The sequence below is a fragment of the Scardinius erythrophthalmus genome (genome assembly GCF_964197995.2).
Source record: "Scardinius erythrophthalmus genome assembly, chromosome: 17".
Taxonomy (NCBI): domain Eukaryota; kingdom Metazoa; phylum Chordata; class Actinopteri; order Cypriniformes; family Leuciscidae; genus Scardinius; species Scardinius erythrophthalmus.
In genome coordinates, this window is record NC_138237.1 from 22,019,520 (window position 1) to 22,043,070 (window position 23,551).

The following is a 23,551-nucleotide window of genomic DNA, read 5'->3' on the forward strand; positions in this document are numbered from 1 at the left end:
CTTGGCTTGGGCCCCTGAGTCATTAGTCACATGGCATTTAGGTTCAGGTGATTGGTTTAAAAACCCAGGCTGCATTTGTCGGCGTTTACATATATCGCTTATTTCGTGTCCTGCTGCACCTGCGGAGCAAGTGCGACTGAGATGAACGCGAATGCGAACTGACCTTTTTTAAGGTATTGCATAAACGCCATTGATATTTGGTAGGGCCACACAATTAATCGATTAAAAAGCAAAATTGTTGCCGCGTAGACCGTCAAATGTTTCTGTTTATATGACGCTGTCTGTTTTACCTCTTCGCATATGGGAACTCTAATTTGGAAGTGTTTTAATTTGCCAGATATGACGATTCTCTATGGCAATTGTAACACCTATGAAATGGACAACTTCAATGATAAAAATGTTGCCTATTCGAGAGAAAGTCGACTACACGCGGACAGTCTGAGTGAATATAATGCCAGCATTAAGTCTTATGATCGCTACTGTTATGTAGTTCATGTAAAGATTTAACAAGTTTAGTTTGTTCACGCTACACAGTTAGAGGACCGATGTAAACAAAGTTGAAGTTTAGGTACATCATAACCGCAACTTTTCTCAGAGTCGTGAAACACTGTTATTTTGGAGTAACGTTAGCTAATTGGCGCCATCTTCAGGCTTAAATGGTTACTGCGACATTTTTAATTTCATGGTAAACGTAGAACTAGAGGCACAAGAGTCTCCAGTCAAAGCAAAAAAAAAAAAAAAAAAAGGATGAAAACTTAAACGAAATTTAGAAAATGTTGCCATGGGAACTGACCTTTTAGACCCATTATTAAAATAATAATAAAAATGAATGTGAATATATGAATATATATAAAAATGAATATATATATTACTGAAACCTAACATTAAAATGAAAACTAAAAATATTAAAATAAATCTAATCCATAATATTAATTAACATAGGCTAATAATAAAAAAGCACAAAAAACAATTTCAAACATTTTTCAGGACGTTTGAAGTTCTTTTTTTTTTTTTTTTTTTTTGTGTGGTTCTCATCCATTTCAAAGTGTCCAGATGTTTAGCACTAGTCTAAGTGCCTCATGTGAGTCAGTAGTGACCTACTTCTGTGTTAAACCACTGACGGGTGTGGTTCTTTCATCCAGGAGCCAGTTTTGGGTTATCTGTCCTGAGCAGAAGCCTTGTCTGGTTTTGTCCAGTCTTTAGTCAGTTGCTTCTTCATATTGCGGCAGCCATAGTCTCAATTTTAGTCTCTTAAGTTTTCATATAGTCTCTCAAATTCTGTGTGAACTACTTTAAACAAAGTATATTGAACTTTTGGAAGAACCTACAGCATATTTGTCTCATTTCTAAACATCTGTGCTAGCGTATTTGTCTTATTTCTAAACATCTGTGCTTCTTGGAAACCGCAAACAGTGTCTGTGCTTCAGTCTTAAGTGTCTTTAAGGACAAGATCAACAATGTGAACAAGCCTGAATTATAGTTTCCACATTGGATGGACTGAACATTTGAACACACTGCCTTGAATGTCTCTTTTAGACAGCTAATAAAGTCTCTTTGACAGTCATACAGTTTTTCTGATCTGATAGATGCGCCATCTGTTGGCTGAATATTGTCAATAAATTATAAGAAGCTAATTTGGCCAGACATTTAATATTCTTTAACTTTTCACTTTTGCCATTATCCCAACATAACCAAAAATATATATATATATATATATCAGATTTATAGACCCAATTGTCCGTGTTAATTTGTTTAAAATAGAATTAATTATATTAAAATTAAAATTTATATTTATTGATTATATTGAAGTCTGATTATTTTTTGATACATAATCAGCACATAGTTGCTATTCAATATTATTTTTGTTATTCTTGTGATATGAGTAATTTGCTGCTGAAAATACAGAAATTTTCCATTCCATTTAATTCAATGTATTCCACTCAGATATTGTTTCAAAGGGATGGGTGGTTGACCTTGAAAATAACAGTCCAGGAGCAGTCCAAAACATCAATATCCGAGCTGAATCATAAGCGTGGTAATTCTGAAAATGAAAATAAGAACATTTCAAAGAACGTTGGAAGAAAACAACCACTAAAGATGTAACATTAAATTGCACAAATAGATGCTGACAAATTTTGGGCTGAAATGTATATTAACAAACGTTGTCGACAAAGCTATAAACATTTACATGAATAAAAAGCTGTGCCGTTTACATAAAAAGAGATAGAAGAAAAAATAGATGAGATAAAAAAGAAATAAAAAAATTGCATATCAAAATCCTGACCTCATGATACAATGTTATTGTGATAATCCAAGACATGATAAAAGGTCAACAAAAAATACTGTTGACTAAAATGCTAAATTTGATATTACATTGTGGGTGTAAATGAATAGGCTTGAACTTGGTGCTGATAACCCAATGCACAGGACAATGGTGACACCAGAACAAAAATATTCATGATTCTGAAGCTGAAAATACAGAATTATTTTAAGTGAATATGCTTGCACTCTGTCACTGACTAGATATATTTAAAATAATGTAGGCCACTTTTTACTGGTAACATCAGACATTTGGCATTATCGGGACTCACAAATAGTCCCCATTGCATTATTATGCATTATATTCAACATTATATACAACAGTTTAATGTATACTGACACTCTGTAAACTTGAATTATCTCTAACTGTTATTTTAATTTTGGGTGAACTATGCATAAAACAGATCCATGATTGTTGCATGTTTGTATTGCGATACAGTTGGATTGTGACACAATATATTGTTACACCTCTATTTTGTATATATACATAAGGGGCTGGGGCTGTCAAACTTCAAAAGGACTTTAAAATATCATAAAATAAGTAGCCCTTATGACTCAAAGCCTTCTGAAGTAATGCAATAGCTTGGTGTGATTAACAGACTGACATTGTGGTTTCACATCTGCTGCAATCTCATCATCTCCATCCTGTATATTCAGACTTTAGTGAGAACTTTTTTTCTGTCTTTTTTTTTTTTTCGTGTTGACGACGAATTTGTCAAGATATCATTTTTTGGATCTGAATAGAACTACAATTGAAGCCTAGCGCTACGAGAAGGGAAATTACCTATTGTTTTTAGGTGTTACTACTCTCACAAATGTATTATATGACTTAAAATGATTTGGAATTTTATCTTGACATCATGGTTCCTATGAAATGTTTTGAAAAGAGCTGAGCATTGATTCTTCAGACTTTCTTCTGTGTTCTACAGAAGTCGTACAAGTTTAGAACAACATGAGGGTGAGTAAATGATGACAGAATTTCCCTTTTTTGGGTAAACAATCCTTAAATTAACATTGTCCATTCATAACTGACCGTTCGTCGAAAACCAGTAGATGGCGCTGTTGATTAAACTTTAGTTTTGAAGCCGTGACGAAGCAAAGGCAGTCTGCCTTTTCTTTTTGCAGAAGAAAATCATCTTCTTTAGGGTACATACTTGCATATAAAAGCTGTCATTGGAAAGAGACCCAATAATAATTGAGGGGGAAATATGAAATTAAAAACAAGGGAAACTAAATTCAAGAGTGGCTGGATGCATGGCAAATATGAGTGGAAGTTTATGTGACCAAACATAAAAAAAAAAAAAAACAGTGACTTTATTATTTATTTATATTTCTATTCACCGAAGTAATCACTGTACCCTTTAATAAAATCGGTAAAGATAACAAACACTCGGGCGCCATCTGGTGTGCGATTAGGGTAAAACATATAATGCGTATTTCATAGCTTAATGTCTTTTATACATGAACAACGTCTTTTTTTTTTTTTGCATTTTTAAACAAGCTTTTAGCTTGTAAATCAATATCATTCCTGTATGTTAATTTACAGTAAACAACAAAAAAAGGAAATAACCTAAATGGGAGTTCTGCTGATTTAGAAGCTTTGGTAAAATTTCCGAGAGGGGAAGTGCGTAATTTTTCAGCAAATAACGTACAGTGGTGTTTTATTTTTGGCCTTGAAAAGATGCTGAGTAATGTGAAGATCCTCTTGAGTGTTTCTGTGTAAATTCCTTTGCTCAAGAGTGAAGTTCTGTGTCATGTTCTCCTCTTCTCCTTTTAGCCGCCCCTCCTCCTCCTCTCCCAAAATCTCTCCCGTCTCTGTAAAACAGGATGCTGCTACTTCGTTTGCGGTGCCAAAAGCTGAGGTCTGCTTCCTGAGTTTCCCTCCAGCCTAAGAGAGTTGCAGGAAAAGAAAGGAAGTGTGTGTTTGTGCGAAGGCAAGGGACAGTGTGTAATGTACGTTTTTGAGAGAGAGCAAAAGAAATGAGAGAGAGAGACTATGGAATGCTGTGATGTCACCAGCTAAGTCATACACAAAGGCAAGAAGGACACACAGGCACTCACTCTCCCTCTTGCTAAAGTCTTCCGTGGAGCGTCCGCACCCAGCTGTGAGTACGTTTTACTTCACACAGGCTTTTTTTTCTTCTCTTTCCAACTTTCTTTCCACTTGCCACTATATTTCTCTGTTTCTAGACATTCACTGCAGTCTATTAAATGTGTAGACGGGCAGACATCAACTCTTTTGTCTCAGTTGCTGTTGTTGTGGTGGCACTTTTCCCCCCCCTTTTGTATATATAATGGGATCTCAGACTTTTTTGTAATTGTAGACGTCTTAAAGACGTCTCTTAAAGAGGTCATGGCATGCTAGTTCAACTGTGGCCAAAATAAGACAATGTTAATATAGAGCAGAAGTATATTGTGAAAGGAAGGGGGAGCTGCTGACAACAGAAGTAAACTTTCGTTCCTCAGGAATCCCCCTTCAGGCCTAAAAAGAGCTGGGAAACCATGTGTCTGAGTAGAAATTACAACTAGTACCACCAAATATGATGATTCCCCCTTTCTAAAATACAAAAGCAGCAACGCATTTTGATTTGATTTCTGTTTATTCTGTGTCAGGACAAAAGTGTGATATCAGCATTATATTAAAGCTGTTCATTTTATTTAAAATATTCTTTATAGTAATAGTGATATTATTTAAAAACTTCTTTGTGATATGTTGACAGTGTGACAGTTTACCTGTTATTAAAGTAATTTTACATGTATAAAAATAGATAATTATATCAATATAAATTATATAAAATTCGATACATTTTGGAGTAAAATGCATTAAACATATTTATTAATCTTTAAAGTTAACAGCTCTAAAAATGTATTTTGTAATATTGTATTTAGTTAGTTAATAAACAAAATATTGTATTTAAATTTTCCCATGCATACTTAAGAAAGAAAGAAAGAGTTCTGAACCTTTATTGGCATACTGTTCATTTAACATAACACACAAAGTCTAAAACTGCACAGGAAGAGAAGGGGCAAACAAACTATTAAAGAGCTCAAATTGCTTCCAGATGTTGTAATCTGTCATTCCTTGTGACAGCGTGTCCAGTTGATGGCTGCTGATCAGTGATGAGAGCGTGTGTGTGGTGAACGGACCGAGCTGGGCTTCATCGTCTTTACCGCCGTCATCCTCATTCTGAAGAGCCGTTGCTGAATCTCAGGATCTATTCTGGTGCACCACACACACGGCCATGCTGCAGCAGATCTTGAATGATATGTACATCGACCCGGATGTGCTGGATGCTCTGAACGACGAGCAGAAGAAGACGCTCTTCCTGAAGATGCGCGAGGAGCAGGTGCGGCGCTGGAAGGAGTGTGAGGAGAAGCTGGAGAGGGAACCACTCAAACCCAAACCAAAGACAGGTGGGAACTAAGTTTATATTCCACCGATGCAATCTAAAATTGACATGTTATGTGATCTGTGCATCTTATTGAAGCGAGTTCTCCGAGAACTTTTAATACAATTGATTACGTTTACAAATTTGTATTAGATTTAGTTCTCAAAACTTTTAATCAAATTGCAGATTTGTTATCTTTATATCTGTATATCTACTACTGGATAAGAGCATAAGCACATGTATCATTGATCATAAAAAATATCACAACTAGTTATATTAGGCTATATTAGAGTAATAATGTCAATCTAGTATCTAGTGGTTTATTAAAATTGTTAATAATTATTATTATTCAGAAATTAAACTTGACAGCCCGTAATCAGCATGCATTTTCATGAAATGGAAAAGAAAATGTTTTGTTCCACAGGGAAACTAGCACGAGGGTGGTAGTGATTTATAACATTTGATTAAACTATAAAAAAAGTATAATAATAGTTTTAGACATGCGCCTTTCTGACTGGTTATGTATCTCCTCTAAGAGACATACAGTTTACTCATTAGAGGGTCAGTCTTTCTGAAGTTAAAGTTCTTATTTACATGGTCATGCAGCAACTCATCAGTATCTGTTCAAATGAAGGCTTTAGAACATCTTGAGGTTGGAATGTGGGACCTTTGAATTGCTAGTGCAGATCTTTAATCAGTGCGTTTACTGTTCCCACATCTGTTGGCCAGGCCAGCCTGCTCTTGCTTTTTATTGCTGACTTTAAATGACTTAATATGGTCAGAATCTTAATGTGGCACATGACTCAGTCAGGACAGAATAGCTGAGCTGATAAAACACGGTTCGCCACTGTGGTTCTGCAGACTTCATGGGAAAATGTCTTGTGATGTCCGGATAGGCTCAGATGTTTGGACAACAGAAAGCGCTTTGAAACACGAGTAAATATCTTTGAGATGAGAGCTTATTGATGCTTCCAGTGGGAACATCTGTCACTGACAGACACAAGACCAGACAAGTTTACAGTCTTTTGACTGAGCAGAAGACGTCAATGGAAAATTTGCATGACCAAAATCAATAGAAGCTAATATTGTTAAAGGATCTTCTCAGCGTGACACTGTAAACATCTGGTCAAAAATAATTTACAACATGGGGATTCCCCTTCAATTTCACCACTTCTTAACACTCAAGGGTCTCAGACGTCATACTATACGAGACTTGCGTGAGGAGGACAAGTGTCTAAAACCGGCTAAGAGGGAGGAGTAAACGGCAAAGATATGAGAGGAATGCATCTGAGAGATAGAGGGTATCTGTAAAACCGCAAAAGAGCTGGAGAGCAGTGAAAAAGCAAACAAAGGAATGAAAAATGAAACTTTACATTGCTTGGATAAAGTTACAACCCGATTTAAACTGGTTAGACGTACAGAAAACTTATGGAATCTGGCATATCAGCTTTGTTACTGGAAGAGCCAGAACTTTCATGGACTAAAAAGATCACAGATGATAGATCTTCCTCAACTGCCATGAAATGATTGTTTGAAGTGAGGCTTAAGTGTCCAAAAACTCTTTGTATAGTCATTTTCTTGGGTTCATGCAGTAAATAATGTGCAGACCACTGAAACAATTTAGGTTGACATGCGTAACTCCAAGAGGAAGTCGTCTTTGGCTAATAACAAAGCAGTTGTTATCAGGTCCCTGAGGTTCAGACCTCAGAGGAGAACAGAGAGTCCTCTATCTCCTTTAGAAAACGGCAGCTGTTCTTGTAGGTCAGTGGTTTCCCCAAGACTTACTGATACAACATCTTGATTCCCACTGTGCAATCTCTGTCTTATAGACGGGTGGGTTCCTGTTAGGAAAGTGGCTAAAATGTCAAAAGTCATTCAAGATTCTGTTACAGTAATACAATGCCATAATAAAATAACAATAAAGAGAGTCTCTGGAGGCTGGCTATACAAGCCAGAGGAAACATTTCTGTTACTGACCCAGTTTTTAAAGCAAGAAAGGAAATTTCAGCCATGCCAAGTTCCATTCCTTCACACACGACTGCCAACAAAGCAGGAAGTATACAGGAAACACATGCACTCAAAACACACTGAAGAGGAAGAGAAAGGGAGAATGTGGGGAGGAGACACAGATTGTATATCTGATTATCAATAGTTGTAAACATTGTTTATGTCTTGTCTTGTAACTTAGTTTTTTGCTTTTAGTTTTATGTGTCTTACCTTTTAGCGCTACCATTCAAACTTTTGGGGACAATATGATTTATCTTTTTGATCATTTTCTTACTTTCGAAAGAAAGCAATTATCTTTTTTTTCCAGCAAGAATGCATTAGTTTGATAAAAAGTGACAGTAAAGACACTGTAATAAAATACTTACATTTCAAATAAATGCTCTTCTTTCTAACTTACAAAAAAAAAAACAAAAAAAAAACAGCATAACCTTTTTCAACTGTGATTTTATATATATATATATATATATATATATATATATATATATATATATATATATATATATATATCATCTTGAGCAGCTAATCAGCATATTAGAATGATTTCTGAAGGTTCATTCACCTTTACCATCACTGTAATAAATTACATTTTAAAATGAAAATAGAAAATTGTAATTTCACAATATATTATTTTTTATTAAAGAAATGCATGCAGCTTTAGAGAGCATAAGATACTTCTTTCAAAAACTTCTTAGCTACCCCAAACTGAATGATAGTGTATGTTGTTGGAGAGACCATGCTAGAGCATCTAACAATAAAGTGTTGAGTAAAAAGGTCTTCTCCTTTGTCATCAATGTGGATATAAAAAGAATATAATACTACTACCAGTGTTGTAGCACTCATCTCAAGTCCGAGACCAAGACCATATTTTCTATGACCAGTCAAGACCAGATCATTCGAATGCAAGTCTAGGCCGGGTCCAAATCCTCCTGAAAATATGGTCTTGGGACTCTGACTTAATACGGACTTCAGTACTACAACACTACTACTAATATTAATAAAAACGGACTGCAGTTTGTTGGCTGCTGCTAAAACATGGAGAATAAATTACATTTTTTCTTTTAATGCACATTTAATTCCTTAAATGTATAAAATATATTAGTCTAATATAATAATATTTAATATTTTGTAACCAACATTAGCTTTAACCAGGGCCCAAAATCAATGAGTTACTGGCAGGAATCATTATATACAGCATGTAATAAAACCAGCAAAAACATTTATCAATTACTGAAACCATTTTGTTAGGCCAACCTGAAATGTTTGAAAGACAAAAAGAAATGGTTGCTATTTCTACTTTGGTTTGTGCTCATTTGCTCATTTCACATGGTCCTTTTAGCTCTTACGGCAGTTTTAGACTGTTTGATTTGATGTTAGTTTTGTCTTGACTGGGATAACGAGTGTGTCAGTCAAGCTGTTAAACTGGAATCTTGTTGTTTTGCCACAGGGCCTGCAAGAAGAACCAGTTCATCTTGGGAGGGTTTTCCTTATTTGCTGTCAAACCTATTTTTTGTCTCTCTTATGTGTCATCTTTCTTTTGTAATTAACTCTGAATTTAAATTTGTTGCATTATTTTTTGGAAAGACTTGGCAAGTAGTTAAAGCTCCTCATACAAGAATGTGTAGTGATAAAATATGACGTTTAGTTTTATAGATCCAATAAGTAGCCTTAAACTGTTTACAACACGATTTCTTTTTTAACAAAAATGAGTCTTGCTATGGCTGAGTGCATTCAGGAAACACAATGCATAAATTATGAAGTATAATTGTACATTTAAATTTCAACTAGGCCAGCCAACCACTAAGATTCTTTCTTTTTTTCTTTCCCTTTGTAAGCTCGTAGCAAGAGTGTCAGCTGGCTGCTGGGACGAGATGGAGACGTACAGGTCATTGTCATCGGAGAGATGGATGAATTCAAGTCCTCCAAGATCATCTATTCAGGTTTTGGAGAGAGAAAAAAGGCCAGCGTCCTCAACAATTCACAGTATGGACACAACTTCAGTTTAAACGCTGACAAAAACACTGGTGCCTGGTTTCACAGACAGGGCTTAGATTAAGCCAGTAGTAGGCCTTAGTTAAATTAAGACATAAACATGCCTTAGAAAAAAACATTAATGGTGTGCAAAACAAAACAATTGCACTGACATATTTTAAGATTTGTTAGTTTAAGCTGCTTTCAGTTAAAGGTGGGGTAAGCTATATTTCAAAAATGCTGTTAGACATTGTTGATATTTGAAATCAACCCAAACAAACACACCCCTCTCTTCACTGCTCTGCCTCCGAAACTCGCACTCCAACCCTAACCGCCCTGCTCCATTTACTTTTATGCATTTGGCAGATGCTTTTATCCAAAGTGACTAACATTGCATTTCAAGATACACATTTACATTCTTATCAGTTCTTGGTTTCCCTGGGAATCGAACCCATGACCTTGGCAGTGCAAGCATCAACGCTCTACTGTTTGAGCTACAGGAAAGTCATCAGCTCCGAGTGAGTCTCAAACCCCGATCCCCCGGCATGCAAGTTGAGTGCACTAACAATAACGCTAAACACCGCATTCTCCAAGGGGGTAATCCAGCACCCGGAAAGCGTACCTTCCCTGGGGGCCGCCATTGGTTAGCAAGCCATCACCTGCTGTTAGCCTTCCATTGACTTCATTCATTTTGGCGTCACTTTGACAGTGAATAACTTTACATCTGAGGCGTTTAAAGACTCTATTTATCCATTGTTTATTTCTAAAGAAGCATGACAATGTATAAAAGACTCCACTACCTTGTATCTTATGTTATGGCCCCGTAGAAGCAGTTTTTGTAAAAATAGGCTAACGATTGCATCATAACCACGCGACTCTCTGTCGCACAGTAGAGAAATTAACGTATAGACAGGAGGAGAAGCTCGCAGGCAATCGGGGGGACATGGAGGCATAAAGTCAAGGGAGAAGCCCATAGAGAGTCACAAAGTTGCTCATGGACAGCTCCTACTCACGCTTTCCGTCTCTGCAAGATTCGGAAGGGAATGATTCAGATTTCTCTTGGCACAGCTACTAGAAGACTTACAACTGTCAGACAGGTCAAGCTCAGTTTGAGGCTGCACAGTACGCTCAGCCATCGGGAAGTGAGCGCTTCTAATTGACTTCACTTTTCTCCGTTGAAGTCTATGGGGTCGCTGTGTCCATTTCTCATACTGTCTGTGGCATTCTCTAGCGGTCGTCAGAGCGACTCTCGCTAGCTGGCCTCCGTTACGCACGCAATCCAAGAGTGGATGTCTGTTTATCATAGCAGAAGCGCAACAAAATAATGCTTCACGTGCAGATGATGAACGACTGACCAGAAAGCACAAAAAATGAACTTGCATTCACAAGAGTAAATACAAACAAGAGTTCGTTGTTAGTAGCCAACAGCACAGCAGCTCCAGACAAACAATGACACTCAAACCCAGTGTTACTCGCGTGTGGAGAGGAATCAAAGCAACATCCGGGTTTTCAGACATTCCCGCTTAGCTCTCTCCAGCACTGGAAAGCTTTTCTAATATTAACGTGGGTCCTAAAGCTGATCATAACCCTTAATTTTCCAGTGATATTCTAATGAGCTTTTCTCTTTTGTTTTGTGTCTCATCTCTTATTTCTGCAGTCTTTCTTCAAATCTCCCTCTTGCTCGTTCTCTCTCCTCCACCGCCATACGCGGTAATGCTAATTGGCTACACACATTTGTAGTTGTTCTTGTGTCGGTCCAAACTTCCAAACAGCGTTTTTCAAATACAGCTTACCCCACCTTTAAAACAGCTCAAACATGCATTTTAGTCTGGGACTAGGTTGAAGCCTTGTCTGTGAAACGGGGGGGAAATGTACATTGTTTTACACCTCGAATAATAAACAAATATTTTTAATGCATAAAGGTTCAGGCCTCAAATATGACCTTTGGCCCACAAACCCATGGAATTTGAACACCATGTTGTTTAGTTTGATGGTATATAATGCTGAAACAGATCTGCTCAGTTTAATCTATACTAATCTGAATGATGTTTTAAAATGTTTTTACTACCCGATTATGCAGCTTGTCATAAATATAATTTACAATACGGTTTAAAAATGAGGACAGTAAGATTAGTTTTTGCAAGAAGTCTCTTTTACTCAACAAGGCTGCATTTATTTGAGGAAAATATACTGTAAAAAGATATTGTGAAATAATAATAATTATTATTATTATTAATATTTTTATTATTATTATTTAAGTATCTATTTTAATGCATTTTAAAATGTAATTTATTCCTGTGATGGTAAAGCTGAATTTTCATTATCATTACTCCAGTCTTCAGTGTCACATGATCCTTCAGAAATCATTCTAATATCAGATTTGCTACTCAAGAAACATTTGTTCTTATCAATTTTGAAAACCGTTGTACTGCTACATTTGTTATAAATATAAAAGCATTTATTAACTATAGAATCTTTCACTTTTGATCAATGTACTGCATACGTGCAGAATAAATGTATTAATTTCTTTCAAAGAAAAAAAAATCTTACTGTCTCAACTTTTGAACAGTAGTGTAAATAAATTTAGTTTAAAAATTGTAAATTGTAAACCTTTTCCTGAACAAATGCAAAACAGAATCTGCATACGGTCTATAAACCTGAGGAAAAAGGGGGTTGTAAACTTATGAGCAAACCTGTAAATGATTATTCCAAAGAAATTCTGTCTCAACAGTGTGTCATCATGAAAACTTGTTTGCTTGTGAAGGGCGTTGATTCATTTGTCTTGTCATGTATTCAAGCAACCAGCCCGGCACTTTGAAGAGCAACTTGACCAACCGAGCATCAGCAGAACCTGTACGATCAGGACGAGAAAACCTTCCTCCTAAAGCACATTCAGGAGTTCAGCTGAACTTTAAGGTGTGTTCACATGCGGGTGTTTGTTTACCTCCACGTTTGCTCCACTCTTAAATTGGTGCCACTGTGTTTTCATGTGGCGGTGTGTGCGAGTGTGTGTAGGTGACCTTCCTGTTGCCGCCATTAATCTCGGACACAGCCGAGGGGCAGCGAGACGGACTTTCTCCACAGGGAGAGTCATCGTTCAACAGCCAAAATAAATCACAACCTCCATCTCTCCCTCTTTTTGTGCCTTCCTTTCCCCTTTCCTCCTTTTTTCATTCCTTTCTCCTTCATTATTCCTTTTCATCCTTTCAGAAAAAGAAACCCTCCCACACGCACCCACCCACCTCTCCATCTCTCATTGCTTGGCTCTTTGTGGCTCCATCTCTCGGCTCATGTATCAATATGTCCGTCTGTGTGTGGCCAGTTGACGTCCATGACATTTTGAACCGACAGACAGTCCAACTTATGCAGTAACACTGTGTCCTTACCAAGAATGAATCAACAAGTTTCCTACCATGTGAATTAATTATTGTGCGACGTGATTAAAACATATTTGAATTTATATTTAATGCACCGTTATGAAGAGCATGATTTTTGACCAATTAGAATTCAGAGTGGGCGGGGCCACCTATAACAATACTGTAGAAACAGGTGGAGGTTTTTTTTTTTGGTCACTTGTAGGTTAGAATGCAGTGTGAAAGTGCAGTGATGTCATCTTTAATTAATTAATGTGTGTGTGTGTGTGTGTGCATGATCAGAATCTCAGCCCCAAAAGTGTTTTAAAATTGTCTATCCAGGTTTTTCACTTAATATGTGGAGATCTCGCCACCTTCTCTTTCCTGTTATACTAAGGTGGGGGGGGGGGGTTCGCACTAGGGTTTCCATGGCAACAACGTGCGCAGCGAACACACTCCTGGGAGAAGATGTGCTGGCCAGTATCACCACACTATGATCCTCTACTTGCTAAACACAAGCATCTGTCCCTGTACCTCGACACATGTGGCTCACTGTTGCCAATTAGTGTAGGGCTGCATGATAGTCGCAGAAACACCACCCCAAACCCATCTGAGGGCTTTCAGATTTTAAACGGATCATGGAGTAGACCGGCTAATATCAATGTCAACTTTTGAGATTGCAATGATAAAATTACATGTAGAAGTGTGGAAGAGTTTTGCTCAGTCTTCTTGTTTTCACAGGACAACGGTGACAAAGAGTTAAGGACTCTGCCGCCTCCACAGGTGAGTTTTGGTATTGCAGCGGATATGATGTTCAACAATGAGTGAGATGTTTTGTCTCAAGAGGATACTTAAAAATGAATGCAGTCTTTTTTTACATTTTCTAAATGCCTTCTCCTAATCCTGCAGATGCCAGTAAATGAAGAAAAGCCATCAGTACCTATAGATAATGTAAGTACCCTGTTTCATATGTTTAGCATAGTAATGTGCAGAGTTATTTTTAAATACAAATGCCTAATCCATAAAGATATGCTGTTAAAAAACTAAGAAACTTTTTTTTTGGACACTATCGTGGTATGTACATGTAAAATACCATGGTATTACCAATGAGAGCAGAGCAAAATGTTATTATTTTAAATGTATAATAATTTTAAAATTATTAAATGTATACACCATATATTTGTTTTCTCTTGTACTGAAGCAGGTATAAAAGTTTTGGTACAGGGAATTGACACTGTTCACAATTTCAAGTCATTTTTCAGTATCGCAGGCTCATTGGCCTGATGTGATATGCTAAATGAGGCCGCTGGAAAGTCCCAGGATCTAATGGTCACTGTTCATTGATACTGCTGCCATTTAACACAGAGCGAATCAACAGATTGGGATTATTTCTCTGCCCGCTTTCTGTCTGCCCTTTTCTATTTAGTGAAACAGCTTCTCGAACAAGAAAAAAATGTGGGGCTGGACTTATGCCTCATTTCCACCGAGCGGTACAGGACAGTATAGTACAATATGATTCAGGACGGTATGGTTCGGAATTAGGGTATCATTCACAACTTCTGACAATGGAAACGGCAAAAATTGCGTACTGTACATCTCGGTCGAAACAGGGCCTTAATTAAAGATTATGAAGGCACATGAATTTTTGCACGGATAAATAATTTATAATACTGCAATGTTCCATAAATAAGTATGGCCCATCTTGATTTCATGGTGACTATTATAAAAAATGAGTAAGAAATATTTATTGTGCACTAATATTAGGAAATTATAAATAATTATACCTTATATTTAAATTATTGAATAAAATTCTTTTTTTATGCTGATAATATAATTTGATGTTAAATGAATAAAAAAATCCCGATAATATTGTTAATAAGCATGGGTGTGTGTGTATATAGACAAACACACAATCTAATTTTGTCACATCACCCACTTGCAGTGTAAACATGGTGTCGGTGCATATAAGTGTCCTCCGCTGAGTGTTGGTGGTCGTTTCAGGCGCACTGCTCTGGGTAGAGGGGGTTGAGGTCAGAGCAGCTGTCCTTGTGCTCTCATCTTGAGATCCTTTTACCCTCAGCTGTCGCTCTCTGCCACTCTGATCACACCTGTTTCAGGCTCTTCGCCCTTCCACCCTGCAACAGCTGAACACGACATGTGCTTTAAACAGTCTTAGACGAGTGTGCAAGCATTTCCTCCAAGTTTCATGTAATTAATATTCATGAGCAACCTGATAATTAGTGTCCCTCCCGTTTTTTTTAAATATCAATCCTGCACAAAGAGGAATAAAACTCATAATTAAAATATAAAACACTTGTAAGCCTGTAATCGATTGAGATTTATAAAACGTGTATTGCATAATGCGAGGCATGTATTTTAGGTCGTTTGAAATGCAGACAGAGAGGGAACGCTGAAGGAGATAATGGAGTATTGCTCTCAGTATGTGGCCTGTGTGTCAGAGAGTATAAGGTGTGTGTGCGCTGCAGGAGGACCTGAGAGAGCCCAGGGGCTGATTTGGGTCCCTGAGTTCTTCAAGAGCAGATGGTTGATAAAGTTGATCAGGGAATTAAAGCGGGCGAGACGGCGCGCCTGTCAGTCACAGATGGATGGGATTGTGGGATTGTCCCTTAGGGTTTAGGCAGGAACCCCTCTTTCCCTCTTTTTTCACTTTCCTCTCTCTTTTCACAACAGATTTATTCCTCAATATTCGCAAACCCCTGGGCAGGACAAGTCCTCACACATCACACGTTTCTTGTTCCATCGTGTGTGTGTGTGTGTGTGTGTGTGTGTGTGTAAACACTAAACACGGTCTGTGCTTGTTTCAGTCCAGGCCTGCAATATCTGCTGTATTTGGCCACTATTTTGAGCTATTTTGCTTTGTATTTTATTTTATAATACTGTTTCACTTTAGGCAATTTTATTTTATATTTTATTCTAAAATCTAAAAAAAAATCTATTTTAATTTTTTTATTTTAGTCTATTTTATTTTAGTAATTTTAGCCATTATATTGATTATTATTATTATTATTATTATTATTATTATTATTATTATTTTAGGCTGTTTTCTTTTAGGTAATTTTCAAGCTTTTTTATTTTGGGCTATTTTATTTAATATTTTATTTTAGGCTGATATTTTGTTATTTTTTGTATTGATTTATTTTATTTAAATTATATCATAAAGGAAAGGTAAGAAATGTCATCTTTACATTTCTTAATTTCAAGAGATCTAATTTATTCCAGAGGTGTAAAATAGCCTATATGAGACAAATGAGACGCTGTTGACCTAATGTGAATACCATAGACCAGGTCATTTGATGAAATCTATTGAAATCTCTTCTCACAGTTTGTGACATTGTGGAGATCTTTTCCGAAACTTTAGAGACGACACGTGAAATTGCTGTGGTCTGTCTCTCCGGAGAAAAGCTAAAGTTTCCATTTGCTCTGCTTAATCTCATAGCAGTCTACACGAAATTATCAAGATGTTAACAAGATCTCATTTGTGTTTTTGTCCTCCCTTTCCTCTATTGAATGTTTTATCAGTGCTCTGTTTAAAACTATAGCAGGATACTCAATCCAGTGTGCTACTTTTATAAATGGTTTATTTGTTTCTGTGGCAGGTATCCCATCAGCCTCAGGAGTGCAGAGAGGAGGCTGAGTCAGGACACTCAAAGGATGACTCAGCACTATTGTCCTCAATTTGCTATCGGGCCCATTCGAGATCTTGCCTCCTGACACCCTCAGCTCTCAGCAGACCTGTCCATACAGACACTGAGGACACGACGACCAATCAGCTGTCTGACACCTCCAGACTCCATCCCCAAGACACCCCCAAACCTCAGATCAACAGAGGTGAGAGTCGGGTGTTTATGTATCCTTCCAGTCTCCCATATGTGTTTGTGTGTGAGTTATTTTTATTTATATTCAGGGGGAATTTATGCTGATCCGTCTTGTGCTAATCTGAACATTAACATGGTTTATTTGACACTGGCATCACACTTGTCTCTCATTGAATCACTGGTTTTCAATGACTGATTCAGTGAGATATTTTATTTCATTTGAAAATGTTACGGAGGATTAAATGTGGCAAAAAAATATTTTTAGATTTGTTTGACCTCAAGAAAATGTCAAGGTCATATTTCACCTCAAAATAAAATAATTACATTTTGCTGAGAGAATATAAAGTAGGACCATTTAAGATTTTTGCTTTGGTTGTTTTCATGACAATTAAGCACTATTTCCTCCCCAATTGATCCTTCGCAGGGAGTTTGATTGACAGGCTATCTGAATCCGCCATTTTTGTCCGACAAAGCAGTCGCAGATTTAGTTTTAGAGTTAGTTTTAGATTTAGAGTTAGTAGATTAACGTTGGAGGATTTTAGCTTGAAAAACGGTTGTCTTTCCGCGGTTAAGACAGCATTCCTCCTTATGTTCATTCATGTTTATTTGATGCTATAAATTAACTAGAAGGAAGAGATGATCGGTTCACGAGCAGCTTTAACTGAGGCGCCACAGCGATCTGTCAGACACATTAAAGAGCCACAAAACTGTATTTATTGTTTAAATTTCTTAAAAATTTCAAAATTTGAAAGCTGAGACTGTTTCATACCAAAAGTTAGCTGGTCTGTCCTGTCTGTTAGCGCGTTGTCAGTGTCCTTTCTGCTCCACGATGTATTTTTCACTGAGTGAGAACATGGTGTGGCGTGAGAGCGGTGTGGCTTGTCGGACATAGCAACAGTAACTAAAGGGCCGCGGCGGGTCTTTGCAAATGGTGAATTGTCATTACAATTTTAAATATGCTTTTTTTAATTCAAAACAACTCGTAACAGTGTTTTACTGTAACACAGTCTTAATTTCCTTACAGATCAGGAAATGAGAATCATCATTGAAAATATTTGGATGCAAAATATAATATCCTAATTTTTTTTTTGTTATTTTAGGGTGAAATCAGACATTTCTTTTCAGCCTTCACGAGTTTCATCCATTTGCTTTTGCATTAGAAAATTTCTCTGAAAAGACGAGTCTTTATGATCTGGCATACCATGGCTGTCTTTGCAACAATAGGAATAGAGAGGGTGAAAGACAAAAACAAGTGTCTCTGAAATCTGTCAGATCTTCTTTGGCTTCTCATATGCTCTTCTGGTTCGTCCCAAAAATATGTTGCTCTTTACAAACAAACAAAAAACATCTAGGATATGATCATTTGTTCTGAACGCTATCCTGGGGCACGTTCAAGTTCAAAACGGTGCTCAACGTTTTGCTACGGTTTCCGGGTTGAACGTCATGTTTCCTGGAAATGGCGTGCACCGATGTGCAACGGGGTTTGAGATACGTTTTCTCTTGTTTGGTGGGTGTGTCAGAACTGCAGTCCAATCAGCAGCAACATGTATATAAAGCACGCGGTATTAAAGTGAACTCGCACAATGGGTTCAAGGAAAGTAATTTACAAATGTGTTCGATGCAGCTCGGTATACGCAACAACTGAGGATATTAGAAGACATGTTTGTCGTAAGGTTTATGTAAAAATATAGGATATCAAACATAATGCGTTTATATTTTTAGCTTCATTGCAAGTGTATGACATTTGGTATAGAAATAAACAATGGTAATTAAGTGCTTTTCCTAAAAATGAGAAAGAAAATACAGGGTATTAAAACAGTATGAACTACAAATAAAGTCTGTATGTGAGGCTAAATAGATGTGTTTTAGTCTGAATTAGGTAAGATGTGTGCTTCCATTTCAGTTTCAGCAATCCCTTCACTCGATTGGGATGTTCTCTTTTGTTCTGTGCGGCAAGTGCAGTAACTGTAACATCGGGCATATTTTGTAGTATTAAACACATATTTATACCGACTTCATCAGGCTCAGAAAATCCTTCACAAAGAACACAAAGAATGGCCTTCTCAGCTGCCATAGTTGCAACTCTTGCGTCATCAGAACAGTGTGTTCAACGCATCACCGTTTCTGTTTAAAAAACGTTGTGCAACGTTTTGTCGGGGCTGAATGCAGCCCTGGCGTTGTGAACCACCTAAACAGATGTAATGACTTACTCCAAAAGGTCAACTTACGCCATCCAGTGTGCATTATTAAGAATTACATGCAGTTCACTTCTGCGGTTTCTGTTGACTCCCCCTGCTGGACATAAAAGTGAGATGCAGCCTATAAACTCCCCCAAAGCTCTCACAATTACCTAGGCCAGGTAAGGTAATCGAGCAAATTTTGGATCTAGAATATTTTTGTTGCTTGTAAAAAAATAAACAATCTCTAGGATATACCCTTGGATATGCTTTTGTGTTCATCTATATGGCCATGTTTAATTTGTGTGAGTGTTTAACTTTGTAGTGGGCTTAAGAGCGCGTAAATCACAGGAATGTGTGCGAGTAGCGTGCATGTTCATCCTGGCATGTGCGTGAAAGCAACAGCTTCCCACAGCTGCTCGTTCCGTGTGTATGTGTGTGTGTGTCCCTTCTCTTCACCTTCAGAGGGAAGGACACACATTCCAGCGCTGCTTCCCGACTCTGGCCCTGGGCGACGCTCGGCCGGAGCTGATAAGTGACAGGGCCCCCAGCCTCCACTCCGCTCAACCCCCCTCCCCACCTCCCCCTGGCAGCCGTGACCCCCCTGCGGCCTGGCTCAGCGCACAGACGTGCTGCTCCGGAATTCTGCCCTCTGCCCCACTTCTAACTCACCCCCCCCCCATTCACAGAGGTGGGGGCGTTTAAAGTGATAGCGTGCTTTTAAGAGGCGCTGGGCTGTCAGTGTGGCTCATCTGTTCTGTCTACATATGGTGACTGTGAAATTGAAAACATCCCGTTGAATGCGTTCCTGTTTTCAGAGACACACACACATCAGTTATTGACAGGGCAAACAGAGAGCAGTTTTGCTGTTCGGTTCATTGCAGTCAGGTGCTTACAGGCTTTGTCACAAGTGATTGCATGGTGAGGCCGGCAGGGGCAGTTTTGGCCGGTCTGGACCGAGAGTTTGATTTCATCTTTTGAGGAGGGGTGATAGCTCTGTGAAAGTGTCTCAGGTTTAGAGGGGTTGTGGGAGGATGGAAAACAGCAAACGGCGGCAAGCGATGAGAGAGAGGCGTAGTCGTTACGCTGGTGTCAGCTAACAGCAGGGAACCTGTGTGTGTGTGTGAACGTACACTCACGGACATGCACGCAAACACACGTGTGTTTGTAGGACACAGAACGGAATACTAGTGGGGTGTGGAAAATGCGGTGGAACAAACAGCTTTAGATCACGAGTGTGACTCTGAGAGTGTGTATGCGTATGAGCGCTGTGCACGCATGAGTGTCCGCCTCAGTCGTTGGAGCCTATCCAGGGTTTCCGTGGCGACCACACAACACAGTGAGACAATCAGTGGCAGGCCCACGCAGTGCGGCGAGAGGACATTAACACAGGAACCACAGGTCAGGGGCCACAGGGAGGGAGGGGGAGAGAGAGGGAGAGAGGGAGGGAGGGAGGAAGAGAGAGAGAGGGAAGGAGGGAGGGCAGAAAGAAGAAGATAGGGCAGAACTCATGCAAGTGACTTAGTAAGTGAATCTATCTATCTATCTATCTATATTTGCTGTTTTCAGTTTGCTGTTTTCCATCCATATATATATATATCAGGGTTCCCACGGGTCCTTGAAATCCTTGAAAGTTTGATTCTGAAAAAGGCCCTGGAAAGTTTTTGCAAATAAATAGATACAAGTCCTTGAAAGTGCTTGAATTTATTTTTTGCAAGAAGTTTTCTGGAAAAAAATCCATATTATTCCCTCCAGTCCGCTAATGTGTAATTTCGCAAACACTTCGTGGGCTATGCATACAAACTTGCTTGATTTACGTTAGTTACGCACATTTACGCGTTACGTTAAGTGTTTCCAGCGTGAGGTACTTTGTGTTGTACGTTGCCATGATGTTCACGCGCGAACGAAAATACTGCGATGGTACCTCAGCGTTTGTTTTTGGACCCACATTAAGTCCTTGAATTTGAGGGTATTGGTCCTGGAAAGTCCTTGAATTGGAAGTGTATATATATACTTTTTTTTTAAGATATTGTTTGCATTAGTACTATTAATACTATACTATTTTATTTATAGTTTTTAATAGTGTAAAAAAAGTTTTTGAAGGACCATTCAAATTGTTTACATTATTAGTACATAATATTCCTTATAAATACGCATGCAAAAAATTTCATTCTGATTACTTTTTAAAGAAGTTTTTATGCAAGTATTAGAATTTTTGTCAAATCAATGAGACCTAATACAAGGTTAAAGAGAGAAAGAGAAGGAAAAAAAGCAACAACATCAAAAAACAAGGTCTTATAGTGAGACTAATTCAGTTTGTGTCGTCTTTAAAGTTGATGTTTTGTTATTTAATACCGGGACATTTCCACTGACACAGCCACATGTGGGTCCGTGTCTTTGATCAGGGTGTGTGAGTGCGTGTGGGAGCGTTTTTAGGAGAAAGAGTTTGTGAGGGGTAAAATGTGTGTCATAGTTTGTGTGTAAAGGAGAAGGGGTATATGTGTTTGTGAGAGCGAGCGAAAGAGCGAACGCACTCACACATCTGTGTCCCCTGGGGACGTGGCTAAAAATAAGCAGCTCCTCAAGCCTTCTGGTGTCTGAGCAGCGTCTGTCTGCTCTCCGCCGCCATCCCTGCGGCCCTCCTCTCCTCATCTTCCATCCCTCCATCTCTCAATTACACACACACGCACACACAGTATAACCGCACACTCTTACGCACCCATAACCGTGTACACAAACACACACCAACTACACCCAGCTGCGTCCCTGCTCTACTTCCTGCGCCGACGACCTCCGGTCTGGCAGTCTGTAGCCGAGGAAAAAAGAGCCAGAGACACTGAAAAGAGGCTGAAAAAGGGCAGAAGAGAGTGCGGAGGGAAGTGAAAAACTGAGTGAGGGAAAAGGGCAGAAGAGAGGTGCGGGAGAGGACGATTGTGAGAATGTTTTTAAGTTGTCGCCTATGAAAACAGACCTTGAAGTCCTTGTCTCATCACTCTCACTCCATTTACAGGTGATTTCCGAGTGGTTGCCGCCTCTAAACGGGCGTTTTCTGTGGATGTGGGGCCCGAGGTAGCTGAGGAGAGCTGTTTGGGACGAGGACGGGTTGCTCAGCTCATGAAAACTTTCAGTGTGTCCAGCGAGTCTCCGGCCTCCCAAACGCCACCCCGTGCCAACAAACCTCCAATCCCGGAAAAGCCTAACCACTTGAGACTCCGCCCCACACCCTCTCTCAGGTAATCGACAAGGGACCAACCGCTGCGCCGCAATCAGGACACCTAGCCAGGGGGCTTTGTCATCGGCTACATTTGAAGGGTGTGGGTGCTTAGCCTCTCTCAGGAATTTGAGTATTTTAGTTACCAAATTAATGAAAGGTAATGATTTTTTTTTCAGTATTGATTTTTTACATGGTATGAGTGATTTGTAAAAAAATGTCAGCAGGAATGAAACGCCAGTCATATCGCTCGCACATTCGGCAATTTTGTTGACCTGGCTGTATCACTAAACTGCACTCAGATGCATATTTACAAGTGCCTCTCTGTTTTTAAGGGTCACATGAAATCTTAATTTACAGTATAAGATTGAGATATAACTTAAAAACAAAACAAATCATGCTTAACCAAATTTAATCAGTCCATGAATTGGTTATATACTTAATATTTTGCTTCCTCAAAACATGAAGGCCGGAGTTTGTAAGGCTGTCACGTTTTAGTGGGGTAAAGTCAGATTTCTGTACAAGTGGTCAAATGGTTTATGTATATTTTTTCTTTTGGCCAATGCAATATCAGAGTGCAGGGTGGCTAATATAATGCCCAAATTTACTGTAAATTACTATTTAAATATACAATATTTACTCAATTCACTAAAAATACTAGGAAATTCACTGACAAAGCTACATTTTGGAACTGACACTATTCTGAACAGTGCCAAATATTGGCTAATTAATCAGTTTGGCTGATGTATTGGTCTATCAGTTCTCTGTTGCTGGTTTCATATGTTTTTGTTTTTTTATACTAGCCAGACCTTTACTTGAAGGTTGTTAGTCTTATATTCAAGTTTTCAATCTTTGGTAATCAGGTCAGTGGGGCAGTGCTCACCTTCATGTAAATTGTTTTCTCACAGTCACATTTGCTTGCACTTAATGTTGGGGTTTTTTTACGTGTTGTGATCTGGAAGAGTTTATATAATTACTCTGTGTAAGGCTTGAATGTCCTGTCCACACATTCAGGATAAGTGTGGGATATTGCCTCTGTAATAAAATGATCAAACCCCCTTCTGCCTCTGGTTACAATTTTATCCTCTGTGGCTTGACAGGCTTCAAGCTGTGTTTATGTTCAACATGTGCTTATGACAAGCATTTACTGGAGTCATCTGAGGTCAGGTCATGTAGCCGAGAACATTTCATATCCTCTTCAATGCACAGTCAGTCGGAATATATAATGGTTTTTGCGCAATAAATTACAGTGCATCATTCATGAAAGAGTTGATGCTTATAAATCATATAG

At 38.4% G+C, this 23,551-nt stretch overlaps 1 protein-coding gene across 3 annotated transcripts; it reads left to right on the plus strand.

Annotated features, from left to right (window-relative positions):
• Nucleotides 1–87: 87 nt before the first annotated feature.
• On the plus strand, nucleotides 88–23,318 carry LOC308706217 (uncharacterized protein). Of its 3 annotated transcripts, none has more exons than XM_081391668.1 (9): nucleotides 88–173; nucleotides 4,097–4,424; nucleotides 5,411–5,733; nucleotides 9,548–9,695; nucleotides 12,482–12,599; nucleotides 13,778–13,819; nucleotides 13,946–13,987; nucleotides 16,654–16,885; nucleotides 22,060–23,318. In XM_081391668.1, the coding sequence occupies exons 3-9, from the start codon at nucleotides 5,562–5,564 to the stop codon at nucleotides 22,284–22,286; spliced, it is 981 nt and encodes a 326-aa protein (XP_081247794.1). In that variant the 5' UTR covers nucleotides 88–173; nucleotides 4,097–4,424; nucleotides 5,411–5,561; the 3' UTR covers nucleotides 22,287–23,318. The 3 variants fall into 3 exon arrangements, 2 of the variants coding, with proteins under 2 accessions (XP_081247794.1, XP_081247795.1); XR_014032009.1 differs by having other exon boundaries at nucleotides 118–173; nucleotides 12,699–13,819; XM_081391669.1 differs by lacking the exon at nucleotides 88–173 and having other exon boundaries at nucleotides 4,333–4,428.
• The last annotated feature ends 233 nt before the right edge of the window (nucleotides 23,319–23,551 follow it).